At 47.3% G+C, this 18,109-nt stretch overlaps 1 protein-coding gene and 1 long non-coding RNA gene across 12 annotated transcripts in view; both read right to left on the bottom strand.

The window, feature by feature from the left end:
- Nucleotides 1–229: 229 nt before the first annotated feature.
- On the bottom strand, nucleotides 230–12,927 carry LOC105299447. Of its 5 annotated transcripts, none has more exons than XR_002783056.1 (4): nucleotides 12,189–12,927; nucleotides 4,082–11,388; nucleotides 3,890–3,944; nucleotides 230–1,568 (listed from the first exon to the last, which is right to left on the bottom strand). It is a non-coding gene; the product is annotated as an uncharacterized LOC105299447 (long non-coding RNA). The 5 variants fall into 5 exon arrangements; XR_002783058.1 differs by lacking the exon at nucleotides 3,890–3,944 and having other exon boundaries at nucleotides 4,082–4,203; nucleotides 4,565–11,388; nucleotides 12,189–12,926; XR_002783057.1 differs by lacking the exon at nucleotides 3,890–3,944 and having other exon boundaries at nucleotides 4,082–4,882; nucleotides 5,653–11,388; nucleotides 12,189–12,925.
- Nucleotides 12,928–13,445: 518 nt separating this feature from the next.
- The window catches only part of NDST1 (N-deacetylase and N-sulfotransferase 1), a 55,217-nt gene continuing 50,553 nt past the window's right edge, over nucleotides 13,446–18,109 (bottom strand). For all 7 annotated transcript variants that reach the window (XM_023537302.1, XM_023537299.1, XM_023537298.1 and 4 more), the window contains 4 exons: nucleotides 17,374–17,544; nucleotides 16,603–16,712; nucleotides 14,812–14,914; nucleotides 13,446–14,011 (listed from right to left, as the gene is read on the bottom strand). In XM_023537302.1, the coding sequence (XP_023393070.1) occupies nucleotides 13,892–14,011; nucleotides 14,812–14,914; nucleotides 16,603–16,712; nucleotides 17,374–17,544 (504 nt within the window). In that variant the 3' untranslated portion in view covers nucleotides 13,446–13,891. The remainder of the gene's footprint in view (nucleotides 14,012–14,811; nucleotides 14,915–16,602; nucleotides 16,713–17,373; nucleotides 17,545–18,109) is intronic.

Raw genomic sequence — 18,109 nt, 5'->3', positions numbered from 1 at the left:
CTGTGTGCCTAACCTCAATGTCCAATGCGAGGGGATCATTTAAATAAATGATGACCCAGCTATACAATGTGCATAAAACGTGCAAAGCAGTTCCACCAAAGAGTTAAAAGTGTTCCCCCAGAGGCCAGGGCAAGAGGGACACTTGGGCTTTACATTCTGTGCGCTTTACTGAGGGTTGCAATTTTTCCACAATAATCTTGTATCAATAAGAATGAAAATGACAATTTGATGTAGTAGAAAAATATTTAATAGCACAAAAACATTGACCATTTATTACGATTAAAAAGTGGTTTTCAAAACAGAATGTCGTTTCTACGAGAACAGCTTCATATATCAGACAGAAAGGAGAAGTCCTAAAATATGAACCGTGGTTATTCCAGATGGTGGGACGTAGACATTTTCATTTTCTTCTCATTTGCCTGTGTGTTCTCACGTCGGACATCTATAACTTCTGTGATAATTTTTTTTTTCTTATAAGGAGGGGTTCGGCCTAACATTTTGCTTACATTAAGTGTCTAACTCACAGCAGATACATCTTTAGGCTTTTTCTTGCCTCCACTTTCTCCCCACTTCTGTGTGCCTGTTTTCTCACTCTCTTCCACTGATACCATCTTGCTTTCCTTCCCGTGTCCTTGTAAAAAGCCTGAAATCCTTGTTGGAATGAAGCAAGGCAAGAGCCGAGGTGCAGGCGCAGCCCATTACTCCCCATCTAGTGGTCCCCCACCCCACCCCATGCTGCCTCCCGGAATATTGTTCTAATTAGTAGGGACGCAAAGCAGACCCAAAGGCGGAACTATAAACACCAGAGGCAAAGACCCATAAACAGCTGGATAATCAATTCCAGCTGTGCAGATGGTCCATCCGGCCTGGTCATGCTGGGGGCTGCTTAGGGGCTGGATGGGGCCTGGGCTGGCCACTGAGGGCTTCCCTCTGCCTCCCATCCTTAGACCACGAGCTGCCATGGGCAGTTAGAGAATTGGGTGGCTCATTCGTAAGTGTGCTTATATTCAAGTGAGCAGGCAATATGCGGGCCAAGGATCTTCAAAGTCACCTGAGCCCCATTACCTATATCCTTGGGCTTCAATTTACCTATCTCTAAAATGGGTTAGAGAGGAACTAAGAAACTAGATGGGCCTTCTCAGCTCTACCACATGATGCTTAATTCATAAACCTATGCACTGGGACTAAATGACTATAATATGCCTATCCATAATATAATAAAAATATGTACCCTGTGATAATATAAATATACTATAATAAAATTATCTGTATTATAACCCACGTATCATATTCTATATTATTGTAGCATGCTCTTTAATGTCATATATCTATATTTTTTAAAGACTACGTATGGATATATATGGATATGAGAGTCTATAGAGACAAGCCGGGAAGACTTCCTGTAAGAAGAGAGATTTAAGGGCTATGAATTTGACAGGAAATGAACCTCCAAAAATGTCATGATGGAGGAAAAGGGAAAGACTTGAGAGAGAGGGGATTTATGGGGCTGTTTGGGGGTCAAACAGGGAAGGAATTAGTGTCTGTCTTCCATCACATAACCGCACAACCTGGCATGGCAAAGAACGAAAACTTAATATTGTTAAGAGGGCAACTCCCCAATGATCTACAGATTCAACACAATCCCTATCAAAATCCCAGCTACCTTTTCAGCAGAAATTGACAAGCTGATCCTAAATTCAGGTAAATGCAAGCAACCTAAATAGCCAAAAACAATTTTGAAAAGGAAGAACAAAGCTAGAGGAATTATTTCTGATTTCAATAATCACTACGAAGTTACAGAAATCAAGATTGTGTGAAACTGGCTTGAGGATAGACATGCAGATCAACAGAACAGAATTGAGGATATTTATGGTCGATTGACTTTTGACAAAGGTGCCATGACATTTTAATGGGAGAAAGAATGGTCTTCTCAAAAAATGCTCTTGGAACAATTGGCTATCCACATGCAGAAGAATGAAATTGAACCCCAACCTCACAAGATAAACAAAAAACGAACTCACAATGGATCAAAGACCTAAACGACTTACCTGATAAGTGTCTAGTATCCAGAATATATAAAGAACTCTTACAACTCGCAACAGGAAGACCAACCCAATTCAAAAATAGGCAAAGAAACTGAATAGACAGTTCTCCAAAGAAGATATACAAATGGCCAATAAGAACATGAAAAGATGCTCAGCATCATTGGTTATCAGGGAGATGCAAATTAAAAACCACAATGAGATACCACTTCACACCCATTAGGATAGATATAATTTTAAAAAATGAAAAATGACAACTTTTGGTAAGGATGTGGAGAAATTGGAAACTTCTTACATTGCTCGTGGGAGTGTAAAAATGGTTTGGCCACTGTGGAAAACAATATGAAGTACTGATACATGCTATGACATGGATGAACCTCGAAAACATTACGGTCAGTGAAAGAAACCAGACACAAAAGGCCAGATATTGTAGGATTCCATTTATGCAACATGTCCAGAATAAGCAATCTATAGACTTCGAAAGCAGTTTAGTGTTTGACAGGGGCCGAAAAGGAAGAATGAGGAATGACTGCTAGCAGTCATGAGCTTTGTATTTGAGGCGATAAAATGTTCTGAAATTAGATAGCAATGATAGTTGCACCACTTTGTGAATATATTAAACAGCACTAAACAGACAAACAAACAGGACTGAATTGTACACTTTAAAGCATTATTTTATGGCATGTGAATTATATCTGTTTAAAAATCAGAGCTGCCTTTAATGCTGTATATGTATTTTTTATTGTGGCAAATACACATAACATAAAATTTGTCATTTTAACCATTTTTAATTAATACCACAATTTAGTGGTATTAATTATATTCACCTTATTGTACAACCAAGACTACTATCTATTTGTAACATTTTCCACCACCCCAAGCAGGAACCCTGGACCTATTAAGCAGTAACTTCCCATCACCTCTCTCCAGCCCTGGTAACCTCTAATCTACTTTCTGTCTCTATAAATTTGCCTATTCTAGATATTTCATATAAGTGAAATCTTATTTGTCTTTTTGTGTCTGGCTTATTTCACCTTGATATAATGTTTTCAAGGTTAACTCATGCTGTACCATGCACCAGAATTCCATTCCTTTTTTTGACTAAAAACATTCCATTGTATGTATTTACCATGTTTTGTTTATCTATTCATCTGTTGGTGGATGAATGTTCCCAGCTTTGACTATTGTGAATAACATTTAACTTTTTGAAGAAATGTTTCCCAAAGCAGCTGCACCATTTTACAGTCCTACCTGCAATGTATGAGGGTTCCAATTTCTCTACATCTTCACCAAAACTAATTTTCCTTTTAAAAAGATTAAGGCCATCCTAATAGGTATGAAATTGTTTTGATTTGCATTTCTCTGATGACTAGTTATGTTGAGCATCTTTTCATTTTGGCCATTTGCATATCTTCTTTGGAGAAATATCTATTCAAATTCCTTGCCAACTTTTGAATTGAATTGTTGGAGTTCTTTATATAATCTGAATATTAAATCTTTATCAGACATACAGTTTGCAAATGTTTTCTGCTATTCCGTGGATTGTCTTTTCACTCTCTTGAATGTGTCCTTTTGTGCACAAAACTTTTTAATTTTAATAAAGATTAATTTATCTATTTTTTCCATTGTTGCCTGTGCTTTTAGTGTCATATTTAAGAAATCATTACCAAATTCAAGGTCATGGAGATGTACAACTATGTCCTAATGGTTTTATAACTTAGCTCTTAAATTTAGGTCTTTGATGCATTTTGAGTTACTTTTTGTATATGGTGTGAGGTAAGGGTCCAACTTCAAACTTCTGCATGTGACATCCAGGTTTTACGCACCATGAGAATGATAACACCTACCTCAGAGGGTCATTACGAGGATTAAGAGCTATTACTTGACTAGCAGAGGGCCTGCCTGACACAGAGCAAGAAACACTTTTTATTATTCATATTATTTAATTTATTGATATTCTTATTTATAGCATTACTGCCCCCTCCCTCCACCACCACCACTAACCACCAACCCAGTCTTATGGGGAGGTTCACACTGACCTTGGCCTTGAGAGGCTGAGGTGCTACCGTCCTCTGGTGGACATATTCTGAACTGCACCCGATAAGTCTGACCCACTAGAGAAAGCTTGAGTCAAAATTCAGCTCCATTTCTTCCCTTTTACCTGTAAATATTTCAGCGTGTACTTCTTAGGAACAATGATATACTCTGACGTAACAGTATAATAATCAACATCAGGAAATTTAATAACGATACGATACTATTATCCAACCCACACAGTCCACATTCACATTTTTGCCAATTGCCTCTATGGTGTCCTTTATAACTGTTTCCTGGTCTAGGTCTAGGGTCACATGTGACATTCGATCGCCAGGTCCCTTTAGTATCCTTTAATCTTGAACTGTCTTTCAGCCTTTGTTTATCTTTCACGACCTTGACATTTTTAGAGTTCAGGCCAGTTATTTTGCAAAATCTACCTCAACGTGAATGTGTCTGCTGTTTCCTCTTGGCTAGATTCACATTACCTCTTTTCGTGAGGACTGTCACAGGCGTCAGGCTGTGTCCTTTTCACATGATGTTAGTTTGTCACCATATTGATGATGTTAACTCTAAGTCCACCACTTGTGAGCGTGTGAGAGCTGGGCTCTGAGACTCGTCGATAGCCACACAGCAAGTCAGGATCCTCAGGTCCTGACAAGTGCTCCGAGTAACGTTAGCAAGGCAAGAACTTCTCCCCACTGGCCTGGCCTCCTCAGGATGGGTGGACAGCAACGTCGCCTTCATGATGTCCTCCAACGATAGCCTGGCTGCCTGGAGGCCCCTCCTTCCTGCTTCATCCATTTCTAGTCATATTGTTTTTATTAAGATTTTTTCATCCCACAAATGATACATGAATACATTATCTTAATTTTTTTTTTTTAAAATGTTTCAGCCAAAGCTAAACTCCCCTTGGAAAACTCCTCGTTCCCGTCCCCTCCCGCTCCCGTTATCAGTGTGGTGTGAAAGCTCTATATCTATATTCCCAGAAAAAAATACACACTACGGAGCATTCCCTTTCCACAAGTGGTCACACTGTGTAGGCCAGTCTTGCAGGGCTAAGTGTTTTCAATTGCATCATCATGTTCCAGCATGTGGCTACACTAGAGGCTATTTAGCTGATGCCCCATGACTGGGCATCCAGGTTGTGTCCAGTGCTTCGCTATGATGAAACACACTGCCCTATGCACATGTCCCAAGGGCTTCTCCGAGGAAAACGCCCAGCTCCGGAGTCTGGACTGCCCCTAGGATACCAGGTTCCTGAGTGGACCCCTCACTCTAAGGGATGAGGAGGGTCTAATGTGTCTTTGTTCCCTCAACTTGTTTGAATTGCAGGACTCTTGGGATCTCTGAGAGCAGCCGGGCTGGGTTTTCACAATGTGTTTCAAGGAATCTTAGGGCTCCAGATATGATGGGGGACAGGGAGGAAGAGTTGGGCTGGTGAGAGTCCAGATCCTCACCCCCACTCCAACCACACCACACTGCCTTTACCTGGCTTCCAAGTAAGTTTCTCTTTTTAAAAAGAATCTTGGCTGTTTTAAAATTCAAAGATTTCTGATGTATCCTAACCCCTTACCTGGCAAGGAAACCCTTCTGTATCATGCCTTCTGTGTTCCCGTTCACGCAGGCTCCAGCCACGTTCTTGCTGGTGATGGCACATGACTCGAACTGACCTCCCAGATGACAAACCCCAAAGTGGTCTCTGTGGAGGCTGGCATTTTGGTGCTCCCAGCTGGGTCCCCGTTTCTGTGACTTTCTCTGGCTTACACTCAGGGGCCCTGGCTTAGTGTTCCAGACCTTTGCGTGCATCAGAGACTGTGTTAAAATGCACATGGCTGGGTCTTACTCCCTGAGGCTATGATTGAGTGGATTTGGGGGAGCCGGGGGATGTGCATTTTGTAAAGCTTTGCAGGGGGTTCCGAGGAAGTAGGTCTGGACATCGGCATTGCAACAGCTGGCGGGGCCCCTCCTCGGAAAATTTCAATCAGGCTACGAGGGCTAGAAATTCATTTGTTTTACCGAAGTTTTTGTTCCTTGGACAGAGAGACTCTGAATTAATTAGAGCCTGTAGAAACCATTGATCTGAGCCAGGGTTTCCCAAAGTGGGGTGCCTCAGTGTGCCAGAGAGGTTGTTAAAATGCAGGTGCTTGAACCCAACCCCACATCTTCCAGAGAGGAATCTCTGAAATGTGGCCCGGGAATCTGATATTTTAAGCAAATTCTCCAAGAATAGCCACTGAGTCTAATTCACCTCCATACCCCTGAAAAATGAGGGAAACAGCATCAAAAAGTAAAAGCGGCTTGTCTCCAGGCACGAGATATACATGCGGCAGAACTGGTTCTACACTCCGAGCCTCTTCTTCATGCAGTGCTCAGTCCCCAGCACTTCTCAGCGATCTAGCAGGTCTGGAGGTTCCTCGTCATCTGGGACACCCCACCTAGCTGTGGGGCGGCCAGAGTGGCTATGCATGCAAACGTCCACGTCTCCACCCTCCCCGGCAGGCCTCGCTACAAGGTCAGACAGACAGACATGACCAATGTGTACAAACAGAACCCCACTTTATTAGCAGTTAGTTCGAGATTGTACATTAATAGAGGAAGGTTCCCACTTTTAACACAACCCAAAACGGCTGGTTCGAGAGCCCTGATCAGGTGAGCTAGGTAGTGCCCCCTTTCCACACCTCTCCCCACCCCACAGGGAAGGAAACCTCTGCCTGCTCCCCCAATACACCCCCCACCCTCTCCAGTCAGCCCTCTCCTCTCCCCAGGAAAAGACATGAATTTCATGCACGAATTACAAAAGGAGCCCTCTTGCTGATAATAAAAGCTAGCACAGTCATAGAAAACCCTCTCCTCCCTCATTCTCCTCAAGGGCCACAGAGAGGAAGGAGAGGGAGGGATGAACTTATTAGGAGAAAACACAGCCAGAGTCTCCCCCAGGCCCTTGACATTGACCCCATACAAAACCCAGGCCAGTTCCTTATGGGAGCTATAAAAAAAAAAAAAAAAACCTCCAGCCATCAGAGCTGGCGAGAGCAAGCCCCAGGGGGCAGCCAACCCAGGGATGGCAAACCAGGAACGAAGGGGTGGGGCATGCCTGGGCCCTCCATTCGCACTTCGACTAGAGCAGACCTACTTCTTTTTCTCTTTTACGTTTAAAAGCCTCTGCTGTAGCCCCACTTGCTCATTCTATAAATGGGGAAACTGAGGCCCTGGGAGGAAAACTGTCACGCAGCTAATAAATATACCCAGTTGAGACAAAATTTTCCATGTCCTGCCTCCAGCCCAGTGCTCTTCCTCTTATGCCACAACATGGGGGAGGCAGTTCCCAGGCCAGGCCCTTCCCTAGTGCATTCCAGCGGCCTAGCTCTGCTCCAGTGCACAGAACACAGGCCTCCAGGATGTGAAGGACCAGAGACCACGACACAGAGAAAGAAAGACAGAGGCAGAGAGGGAGATGCTGTTGGGTGCCCTGCGGTCCACCACCAGGATCAAGGGGGCGGCAGAGGCTTTTCTGAACCAGAGATGTCTCATTTCCAACAGGCCAACACCGCTTGGTCCGGCCTCCAAGTGTGCAGCCTCCTCTTTCTCGCCCTTCCTCCCAGGCCCATCTGAGGGCTGCCCGCCTTAGCCTGCTCCTGAGCTCCTGGAGCTCCAGCTATCCCTCTGCTGGTTTGGCACTTGGTACAGGTTACAGTAGAGGGGCACCTTAGGCTGGAGGGAAGTTGTCAGATCAGCACGAAAGGCAAAAATCCGTCCAGCCTAAGTTATTCTTGACAATATAGAGGCTAGAGGAACTTCTTCTATGACACTGGGAGGAAACAATCAGACAAACCCAGAATATGCAATGACTTCTTCAAGACAGCAGGCCTGCTGGTCCCAGAAGTAATGTCATTTCAAAAATCAGAGTGAGCAAAGGGAGGACTTTTCAGCATTTAGAGAGATTTAAAACAGTTACAAAATGCAATGTGTGTGCCTTGATTGAATCCAAATTCCAAAACCAGGTACAAGTTATTTGGGGGAGATCAAAATACAGATTGGAGAACAGATGTTAGAACATTACGGTTGTCTCAGGTGTGATACTGGGCCACTGCATAGGAGACCATCCTAACTCTTATTAGATGCAGGCTGCAGCATTTTGGGGTGAAATCTCATGATTTTTACTTTTAAGCTAGTTCAGAAAAAAATATCTATGTAGAGAGAGAAAAAAATGTGGGAAAATGTTAATTTTAAATCTAGATGGTGGGTAATGGCATTAATAATAAAACATTTGGTTAAACATATTTTTACTTGCTCTTTCCACTAACAAACCCACGGAATCAGCTCCACGTTGGGACCACCACTCTCTGTGGGTCAGCCTGGCAGTTTTCTGTGGCTAGGGACAGACAGCTCCCTCAGCTAGGCCCCAGAGGCTCTGCCTGCTCCTACTTAAGGGCTCAGGAAAGGCCCATCTTTAAACTTCAGACTCATCTACCCAGCGCAAGGTACCTGCATTATGGGTGGCTCTAGAACCTCAAGTGACTTCAGCCGACCTCCTACCTGTGGAGCAAAGGCTCACGGAGGGGACACCAGGATGGATGGTGGAGTCATTTCAGTGGTCCCCAACCTTTTTGGCACTAGGGATCGGTATATGAGCATCTAATTTCCGATGAGCTAAGGTGGAGCTGAGGCAGTGATGCTAGTGCTGGGGAGCAGCTGCGAATGAAGCTTTGCTCGCTCTCCCACCGCTCACCTCTGGCTGTGCAGCCCAGTTCCTAAGAGGCCATGGACCAGTACCGGTCCATGGCCCAGAGGCTGAGGACCCCTGATCTACATGATTTAAGCTATTTCTCACTCTTTCTTATTTGGGGGGTGGGGGGAAGTGCTAAGTATATTGGGGAACATTGAAGAAGCTGATGCTGCTGTACCCGCACTCTGTACCCCTTGTGGGGTCGACGACACCTAGGGCTCCCAGGCTCAAAGGCCCCAGTGAGAAGCATGATGGGAACGCTTCCCTGGGTAGACAATGAAACCGTAGCTGGTCCTGCTGAGTAACCTTCTCGTTGAATAACCGTCTTATCCACCCCAGTGGAGAACTTAAGAAAAGAGAATTGGTTCAGAGCTGAGACAGACACAGGCCCCGCTGGCTGGGAAGATCCTTCCCAGGTAAGGAAAGCAAGACAGGCAATACAAATGCAGATCGGAACTGAAAAGGCTCGAAGGCACCCTGGCTGGGAAGGAGTGGTTTGTCCCCATGTCCTGGAGTGACCAAGTGTGACTGAGGGAGGGACAGGAACCTGGCACAGAATAGGGTCCCAAGGATGGGCTCAGAGGCAGTGTGGCATTGGAAAAAGAGCACTGGACTCAGGATCAGGAGCTGCAAGTTCATTCTCAGCCCCGCTCCCAACCAGCTCTGTGACATGGGCCAAGGAGGCCACCTCCCATTTCTGGACCTGTTTCCATACCCGTTGAAGGACCCTTCCAGCCCCAAGATGCTAGAGTCTTCTGAATGAGACAAGGCTCTCCAGAAAGGACTTCCTGGGTGTCAGTTCGAAGCTGAACTGGCAGTGGGAGGGGCTGGGGAGAGCACCCCAGCTTAGTCTCTTCACATTGTTAAAAGAAGGGGGGTAGGAGCAGACCCCAACCAGAAAATAGCCCAAAGGCCCCACTGTCTTCGGGGGGCCAAAGACAGTTCTGTGGGTCCCCAAGGATCTCCCAGCTCCCAGGGCAGCTCCCCACCTAGCACCATATGAGGAGAGGGGAATAGGCCAGACTTTGGCCCAGGCCTCCCACCCCAGCCCGGCTGTTTCCTTTGGCCAAAATTCCCCCAGGGTCACCGCGCTTCATGAAGCCAGATTTCCTGGAAAGAGTAGGTCTTCCCTGTACATCTCACAACCACTGATCAGCCCCAGGACAGCCATGGCACTTGGGAGAGGGAACAGAGACCTCTCTCAGGGCACCTCAACACTGTCTCCTCGAGGCCCCGAACACACAAAGACATGCCCGCCCCTTCCCTTCCATCTCATTTTCGTGCACCGAGATAGGACACCCTTTGGGACTGGGGCTTGCCACTATTTTGTATGACTGAATTAAAAACAAACCCAACCAAAAAAAATATAATATATACATACAAATTATATATATATATATATATATGTATATATATATATAACACAGTGCAACCCCAGGACCCAGGGTATAAACTCTGGCACCAAGAAAAAAACCAAAATATTAAAATACTTTAGCTTTTTAGTATTGGGGAGGTTAACGGGGTCTCTAGGAGCCCTCGGCCACAGGTTGCTGGGGCAAAGCCGTAGATGGCAGTGTCGCCAGCTCTGCTCAGTGTCTGCCAGGGGCCAAGGCTGGGTGGGCATGGGGACAACGTATATACACTGGAACATGTATACTGGCAGACTTCTGAACCGCCTCAGTCTTTACCACAGGAAATACCACACATGTCATATCCCGGGGTGAAAACACGGGGTGAGATTGAGGCCCGGGTCTCTCTGTCCAAATGGCATGGCAGTGCCCCAGGGCCCTGGAGGAGGCCTTGAGGACTGGGCGGACACCGTAGGAACCAGCGATTCTTTCCCCAGAAAGGGAAGGTGAGATGTGAAGGTGTTAACTAGAATGCATGTGGAAGCTCAGAGTCCTCTCGAGGAGCGACCCTCATATCCAGCCTAGTGACCGACTCTGGGTACCCAGCTGACCCCTCTGAAGGGCCTGGCTCAAAACAGTCAGGGCAATGTCCAGTCTCTCCCCCTGGTTTGGCAAAAGGCCCAGCTGGGCTCCTCGCTTGCTGTCTGGAGCACAGGGAGAATACGGCAGCTAATACTGAGGAGATACCCTGCTGGGGCAGGGAATGCTGGGATGAAGGAGAGGGCGTGGTTGGTAGAACACAGTGAGGGACAGAAAGAGTCTCATGGACTCCCTCCTACCAAGAAGTGGCCTCCCCATGAAAGGCTGTGAATGGAATGGACCTCTGGTGGCTACGGAGGTCCTAGAGGCCACAGACCCAGCATTGGATGCTCTGAGGCGCTTGCGGACCTGCCTGGGCTCTTCTCCTGGCCCTGCCCGGGCCTCGGCAGAGTATTGCTCATTAAGTGCTTGGCCAGCCCGGGCCCAGCTTCCCATTCTGCAGGTCAGTCTGGCTCAGCGTGTGGCGGGGCACCCCCGCTGTCACGAACATTCAGTCTGGCTGTGGTGGCCACGGCTACCTGGTGTTCTGGAGGTCCTCCCGCAGCCAGGTGGGCAGTGTCTGGCCCATCTTGTACAGCAGCTTGGAAAGCTCGATGTTGTGGTCCCGGTAATAGTCCTTCAGGAAGGCACGGGACTGTAACGGGAAGGAAAGCTCAGACCTCGGTGATGTGCTGACTCAAGAGTGACCCCTCCTCTTTAAAACCACCATTCTGTTGGCGCCATCCCATATTCCCATAGGCCTATTATCTATGCACAGTCTTCTTCATAATGGTAGCCTCCAAAAGAAAACTTCTTGATAGCAGGAGTACCCAAATATAGCACACAAGGTCAAAATTCTCGTGATAGAGAGAAAAGAGAGAGAATTAATCAAAACCAGAGGTGAATGGGAAAAGGCAAAATGACAAGAGTCACAGTGTGCAGCCTTTGCTCTATACCCTTTGTCCATTCTGTCCTACAAGAACGCCTCCCCCTTCCATGGCATAGGTCTAAATGTACCGCCCCTTCCAGACCCAACTCCAGAGGCCTCTCCCCTCCTTTGAGAAATCTCTTTCCTCCCAGCTTCAAGTGGCATCTCCTTATTCTGAATTCCCATGGCACTTGTGTGCACCTCTCCTACTTTACAGAGCACTTCCTGCCTTGTATTCTACTGACTGGTGTGCGTGACTTGTTTCCCTCCTAGACTAGGAGGTCTTTGAAGGCAAAGAACATGTCTGACCCATCCTCAAAGCCCCACAGCATTCAGCCCTCAGCAGAAGGTAGTAAATATTCTTGGACTAAGTCAATTCTGACCCACCATATCCCAGCCCGCATTTCCTCCTCTTCAAAACACCATCCAAAAAGTATCAAAGTCATTGACATGCTGCGTATAAGGTAAAGGGGAGAGAAAGCTCCCTCCTGTATCCAGCTGCCGCAGGCAGTGTCCCCACCACTTACATCCAAGTCCATCTCTGGGTATTTCCGGCCTTTGCTTTTGCCCAGACACTTGGTTTTTCCTCCTTCGAGCAGTTGGCACCAAAATCCTTTCTTTGGATCAAACCTGTGGAGGTGGGGAAAGCCTGTGGATGGGAGCGGGCCCAGCCTACCTCCATCCCACTGTAAGGCAATGTTCATAGACCCCAGGAATAGTAGAGCCTAGAAAACTATAGAATCCACTCCCCTGTGCACACTCAAACTCACAGATTGTGTGGGGCTGATATTTGCATCTCTCGGCCCACGTTTTGTCCCTGGGCTCCACTAAACCCGCCCGCCCCTTCTTTGCAGCAGAGGGCAGCTCACATGCTCTGAGCCTCCTCTTCTCCTGGCTGGCAGCCCAAGTTTCTGCAGCAACCCTAAAGCAACCCTCACGGTTTCAGGAAACCTCTTCCAAGCATTCTTCAGCTCCAGGGTGAGCAATATTTTTTTTACCCAAGAACCCAATAGGGGGCAATAGTTTAGTAAAGTTCTTTTGTTTTTTAATAAATTGTATTTTTATCAAGAAATGCAATGTCTGTAGTTGCCCTTAAGCATGTCCATCATTGGAAAGTTTTGGTTTTTGGAGTAAATTTCAGAAATGACAGAGCAAGACTGATTTCGTGAGCCTTCAAGGGCATTTTCGGGCAATGAGATCTGAGGGTGTCACAGGCAGAGAAGGGATACTGGCATCAGAATTCAGCCCCAGATCAGGAACCATTAGGAGATTCTTGCCATGAGGACAGCAAAAACACGAAATTCACATTCGGCAGGTGAGGGAAATAGGGGTTTCTGACTGGGCCACTGGGAAGGCATAGATGACGATGATGATTCCAGCAGCTACCTTTATTAAGCATCAGTACATGCCAGGCATTGAGCTAAAAGCTCCACATGTACCCTTTCATTCAACACCGTAACTCTTGGGAGACAGGAATTATATCCCGGGGTGAAAACACGGGGTGAGATTGAGGCCCGGGTCTCTCGGTCCAAATGGCATGGCAGTGCCCCAGGGCCCTGGAGGAGGCCTTGAGGACTGGGCGGACACCGTAGGAACCAGCGATTCTTTCCCCAGAAAGGGAAGGTGAGATGTGAAGGTGTTAACTAGAATGCATGTGGAAGCTCAGAGTCCTCTCGAGGAGCGACCCTCATATCCAGCCTAGTGACCGACTCTGGGTACCCAGCTGACCCCTCTGAAGGGCCTGGCTCAAAACAGTCAGGGCAATGTCCAGTCTCTCCCCCTGGTTTGGCAAAAGGCCCAGCTGGGCTCCTCGCTTGCTGTCTGGAGCACAGGGAGAATACGGCAGCTAATACTGAGGAGATACCCTGCTGGGGCAGGGAATGCTGGGATGAAGGAGAGGGCGTGGTTGGTAGAACACAGTGAGGGACAGAAAGAGTCTCATGGACTCCCTCCTACCAAGAAGTGGCCTCCCCATGAAAGGCTGTGAATGGAATGGACCTCTGGTGGCTACGGAGGTCCTAGAGGCCACAGACCCAGCATTGGATGCTCTGAGGCGCTTGCGGACCTGCCTGGGCTCTTCTCCTGGCCCTGCCCGGGCCTCGGCAGAGTATTGCTCATTAAGTCTTGGCCAGCCCGGGCCCAGCTTCCCATTCTGCAGGTCAGTCTGGCTCAGCGTGTGGCGGGGCATTCCCGCTGTCACGAACATTCAGTCTGGCTGTGGTGGCCACGGCTACCTGGTGTTCTGGAGGTCCTCCCGCAGCCAGGTGGGCAGTGTCTGGCCCATCTTGTACAGCAGCTTGGAAAGCTCGATGTTGTGGTCCCGGTAATAGTCCTTCAGGAAGGCACGGGACTGTAACGGGAAGGAAAGCTCAGACCTCGGTGATGTGCTGACTCAAGAGTGACCCCTCCTCTTTAAAACCACCATTCTGTTGGCGCCATCCCATATTCCCATAGGCCTATTATCTATGCACAGTCTTCTTCATAATGGTAGCCTCCAAAAGAAAACTTCTTGATAGCAGGAGTACCCAAATATAGCACACAAGGTCAAAATTCTCGTGATAGAGAGAAAAGAGAGAGAATTAATCAAAACCAGAGGTGAATGGGAAAAGGCAAAATGACAAGAGTCACAGTGTGCAGCCTTTGCTCTATACCCTTTGTCCATTCTGTCCTACAAGAACGCCTCCCCCTTCCATGGCATAGGTCTAAATGTACCGCCCCTTCCAGACCCAACTCCAGAGGCCTCTCCCCTCCTTTGAGAAATCTCTTTCCTCCCAGCTTCAAGTGGCATCTCCTTATTCTGAATTCCCATGGCACTTGTGTGCACCTCTCCTACTTTACAGAGCACTTCCTGCCTTGTATTCTACTGACTGGTGTGCGTGACTTGTTTCCCTCCTAGACTAGGAGGTCTTTGAAGGCAAAGAACATGTCTGACCCATCCTCAAAGCCCCACAGCATTCAGCCCTCAGCAGAAGGTAGTAAATATTCTTGGACTAAGTCAATTCTGACCCACCATATCCCAGCCCGCATTTCCTCCTCTTCAAAACACCATCCAAAAAGTATCAAAGTCATTGACATGCTGCGTATAAGGTAAAGGGGAGAGAAAGCTCCCTCCTGTATCCAGCTGCCGCAGGCAGTGTCCCCACCACTTACATCCAAGTCCATCTCTGGGTATTTCCGGCCTTTGCTTTTGCCCAGACACTTGGTTTTTCCTCCTTCGAGCAGTTGGCACCAAAATCCTTTCTTTGGATCAAACCTGTGGAGGTGGGGAAAGCCTGTGGATGGGAGCGGGCCCAGCCTACCTCCATCCCACTGTAAGGCAATGTTCATAGACCCCAGGAATAGTAGAGCCTAGAAAACTATAGAATCCACTCCCCTGTGCACACTCAAACTCACAGATTGTGTGGGGCTGATATTTGCATCTCTCGGCCCACGTTTTGTCCCTGGGCTCCACTAAACCCGCCCGCCCCTTCTTTGCAGCAGAGGGCAGCTCACATGCTCTGAGCCTCCTCTTCTCCTGGCTGGCAGCCCAAGTTTCTGCAGCAACCCTAAAGCAACCCTCACGGTTTCAGGAAACCTCTTCCGAGCATTCTTCAGCTCCAGGGTGAGCAATATTTTTTTTACCCAAGAACCCAATAGGGGGCAATAGTTTAGTAAAGTTCTTTTGTTTTTTAATAAATTGTATTTTTATCAAGAAATGCAATGTCTGTAGTTGCCCTTAAGCATGTCCATCATTGGAAAGTTTTGGTTTTTGGAGTAAATTTCAGAAATGACAGAGCAAGACTGATTTCGTGAGCCTTCAAGGGCATTTTCGGGCAATGAGATCTGAGGGTGTCACAGGCAGAGAAGGGATACTGGCATCAGAATTCAGCCTCAGATCAGGAACCACTAGGAGATTCTTGGCCATGAGGACAGCAAAAACACAAAATTCACATTTGGCAGGTGAGGGAAATAGGGGTTTCTGACTGGGCCACTGGGAAGGCATAGATGACGATGATGATTCCAGCAGCTACCTTTATTAAGCATCAGTACATGCCAGGCATTGAGCTAAAAGCTCCACATGTACGCTTTCATTCAACACCGTAACTCTTGGGAGACAGGAATTATTACCTTTATCCCCAACTTACAGATGAGGAAGACGAGACTTGAAGGAGCTAAGATATTTGTCTAAGTTAATACAGCTAAAGAAGTCATGGCTCTGGGCTCCTAACCCAGGCATTTCTGATGCCACAGCCCACACCCGGCTACTCCTTTCTGTCTCAAAGTGAAGGAGTGACTTCTCTTTCCCACCTTCGACTTCCAAGATAGTGAAAAGGGAACATTCTTGCTGCAAGACTTTCCCAAGAAGGTAACCGAGGAAGGTGGCTTTATTCTTCCTTCTCTTGAGACCCCCTCATCCAGCTGAGTGTGTCACCTGTCTGTGACACAGCACTGGGAGATAGCCTTTACCCAGCCCTGAGCCCCTGCAACACAGGCTGGAACCTACTCTTCTGGGACGGCATTCTCAGTGCACTAGCCCTGGGTCCCAAGGGAGTGGGATCATTAGCCATCGACAATATTTGTAGTTTCCTTTTTCTGAGATTATATTTGAGTTATAATCTAATGCTAAGAAATCCTTGTGTAAGTTGGGGCTGCTCATTATTGGTCTAAAACACTCTGAAAGTGTTCAGCTCAGAATGGAAAGAACATTCCAGGAGTGGAACTGACCAGAGTAGAACAGATTCGTCACCTCCCTTTTTCTTGAGTTGATACCTTTACAAATATGACTCAAGTCATATTAATATTATCTTTTCTGCTAAACTGCCATCAGGGACATGCATACTTTATCACACCAGCTGGCGCTAATAAACCTGTGTCTCTCCCATAACCATTCAAGCTTTTGGCTTTCTGGCCCAGGTGCCTGCTCAGGAAACCCCTCTGGTGAAAGGCCAAGGCAACACTCACGCCAGAGTTTTGTGGTAGTCAATGGTGTTGGTCACCCCAAGGAACTTTTGCACTGTGTCCATCACTTTGGCAGGTTCTGTTCGTAGCAGTTTGCCGTCCAAGACCAGAATCTATAAAAAAAGAAAAGGGAGAAGGGTGATCTGAACCTATTTTCACTCCAGTGGCCCCCAAGTTCTGGGTCAGGAGCCATGGTTACAAACTGGAATCTGCTTCCTCCTCCTCCACATTTGAATGGCAGGTGTCCCCAAACCTCAGTCCTCTGCAGTCTAACGCCCTGCTCTCTGCCAGCTTCCTCTGACTGACGTCATCCTTTTCCAGAGTTTAAGCTATCATCAAACCCTGCCTACTTCTCCTATCTCTACAATATCCCTCTCTGGCCTCTCCCCAGGCTTCCGGCCCACATGTCACTCCACCACCTAAATCCTCCAAGTCTTCCTAAAACTCCTTGTGTGATCTGGCCCCGCCTACCTCTCCAATCAGGCTCTCGCTCCACCACTACCGACAATCTCCCCTCCCAGAGACCGACTCCAGAGTTTTCTGGGTTCCCTTAGGGATACAGGGCCTGTTGTGATGGGATAAGGGCTTGGGGAATTCTCATACATCAGCACTGGGATAAACAAGATCAAAACCTTTGAAGAACCCAAAGGTCTAACTGGCCATTGATGGCATTCCCAGCCCTATGACTGGTGAAAGAGATTTTGAGACTCTGCTAACTACAGCAAGCCAGTAGTACTGTGATTGCCCTCCCAAGGGTCAAGGACAAGCAGCTACCTGGTTGGCGTGAAAGGCGCTGAGCCAGCGCTCTATGTGGGTGGCGTACCAGCCTGGGACCAGGCAGCGGTTCTGGAGGGCACGCAGCTTCAAGGAGGCATCGGACCCAGCTGTGATCACCTCGTGGAAAGTGTACTTCAAGGCCACTGGGTCATCGTGGGCTCGCTGGTGCTGTGGGCAAGGGGAGAGGGTTAGCATGTCGCTCAGCGGTGGGACAGCAGCCATGAGGTGGCCAGAAGACCCTGGGCTGGAATCGGGAATCCTGGGTCCAAACTCCTGGCTCTGTCTCACATCATCGTCCAATCTCAGGGAAGTTACTGACCCCTCTGAGCCCAGTGTCCTCATCTTTGCAAGATGTGGGTTGGACTAGATCAGAGTTTCCAAATGTTGGTCATCTGTACACCCTTTCTGTGATTTCTGCAATACCCGCAAACCTCCGGCATGAGTCAGTGTCGGCACACTGTTCTTTATGTTGACCTATCTTTCTTATTCGCAGAAATTTATTGCAAAATAAAACTACCATCTTCATAAATGGAAAACCAGAACAGCTGTCACATAGAAGGTAGCTGTTCATAAATATAATAAAAATAAAGCAATATTCTCACACGCCAGCCAGATACAAACGTCTCCTACAGGCCCTGAACCCAAAACTTGTACCCTCTCTGTTAAAAAGAGCTTAGCGGTGTTAGAAAGGACTTAAATGCCATTTGCGCCAAATTAAGAATTTCTCCTTGAT

The sequence above is a fragment of the Pteropus vampyrus genome, unplaced genomic scaffold (assembly GCF_000151845.1).
Source record: "Pteropus vampyrus isolate Shadow unplaced genomic scaffold, Pvam_2.0 Scaffold185, whole genome shotgun sequence".
NCBI classification, from domain to species: Eukaryota; Metazoa; Chordata; class Mammalia; order Chiroptera; family Pteropodidae; genus Pteropus; species Pteropus vampyrus.
Note: the sequence above shows the minus strand (reverse complement) of the source record. Positions and strands in the feature narration are given on the sequence as shown.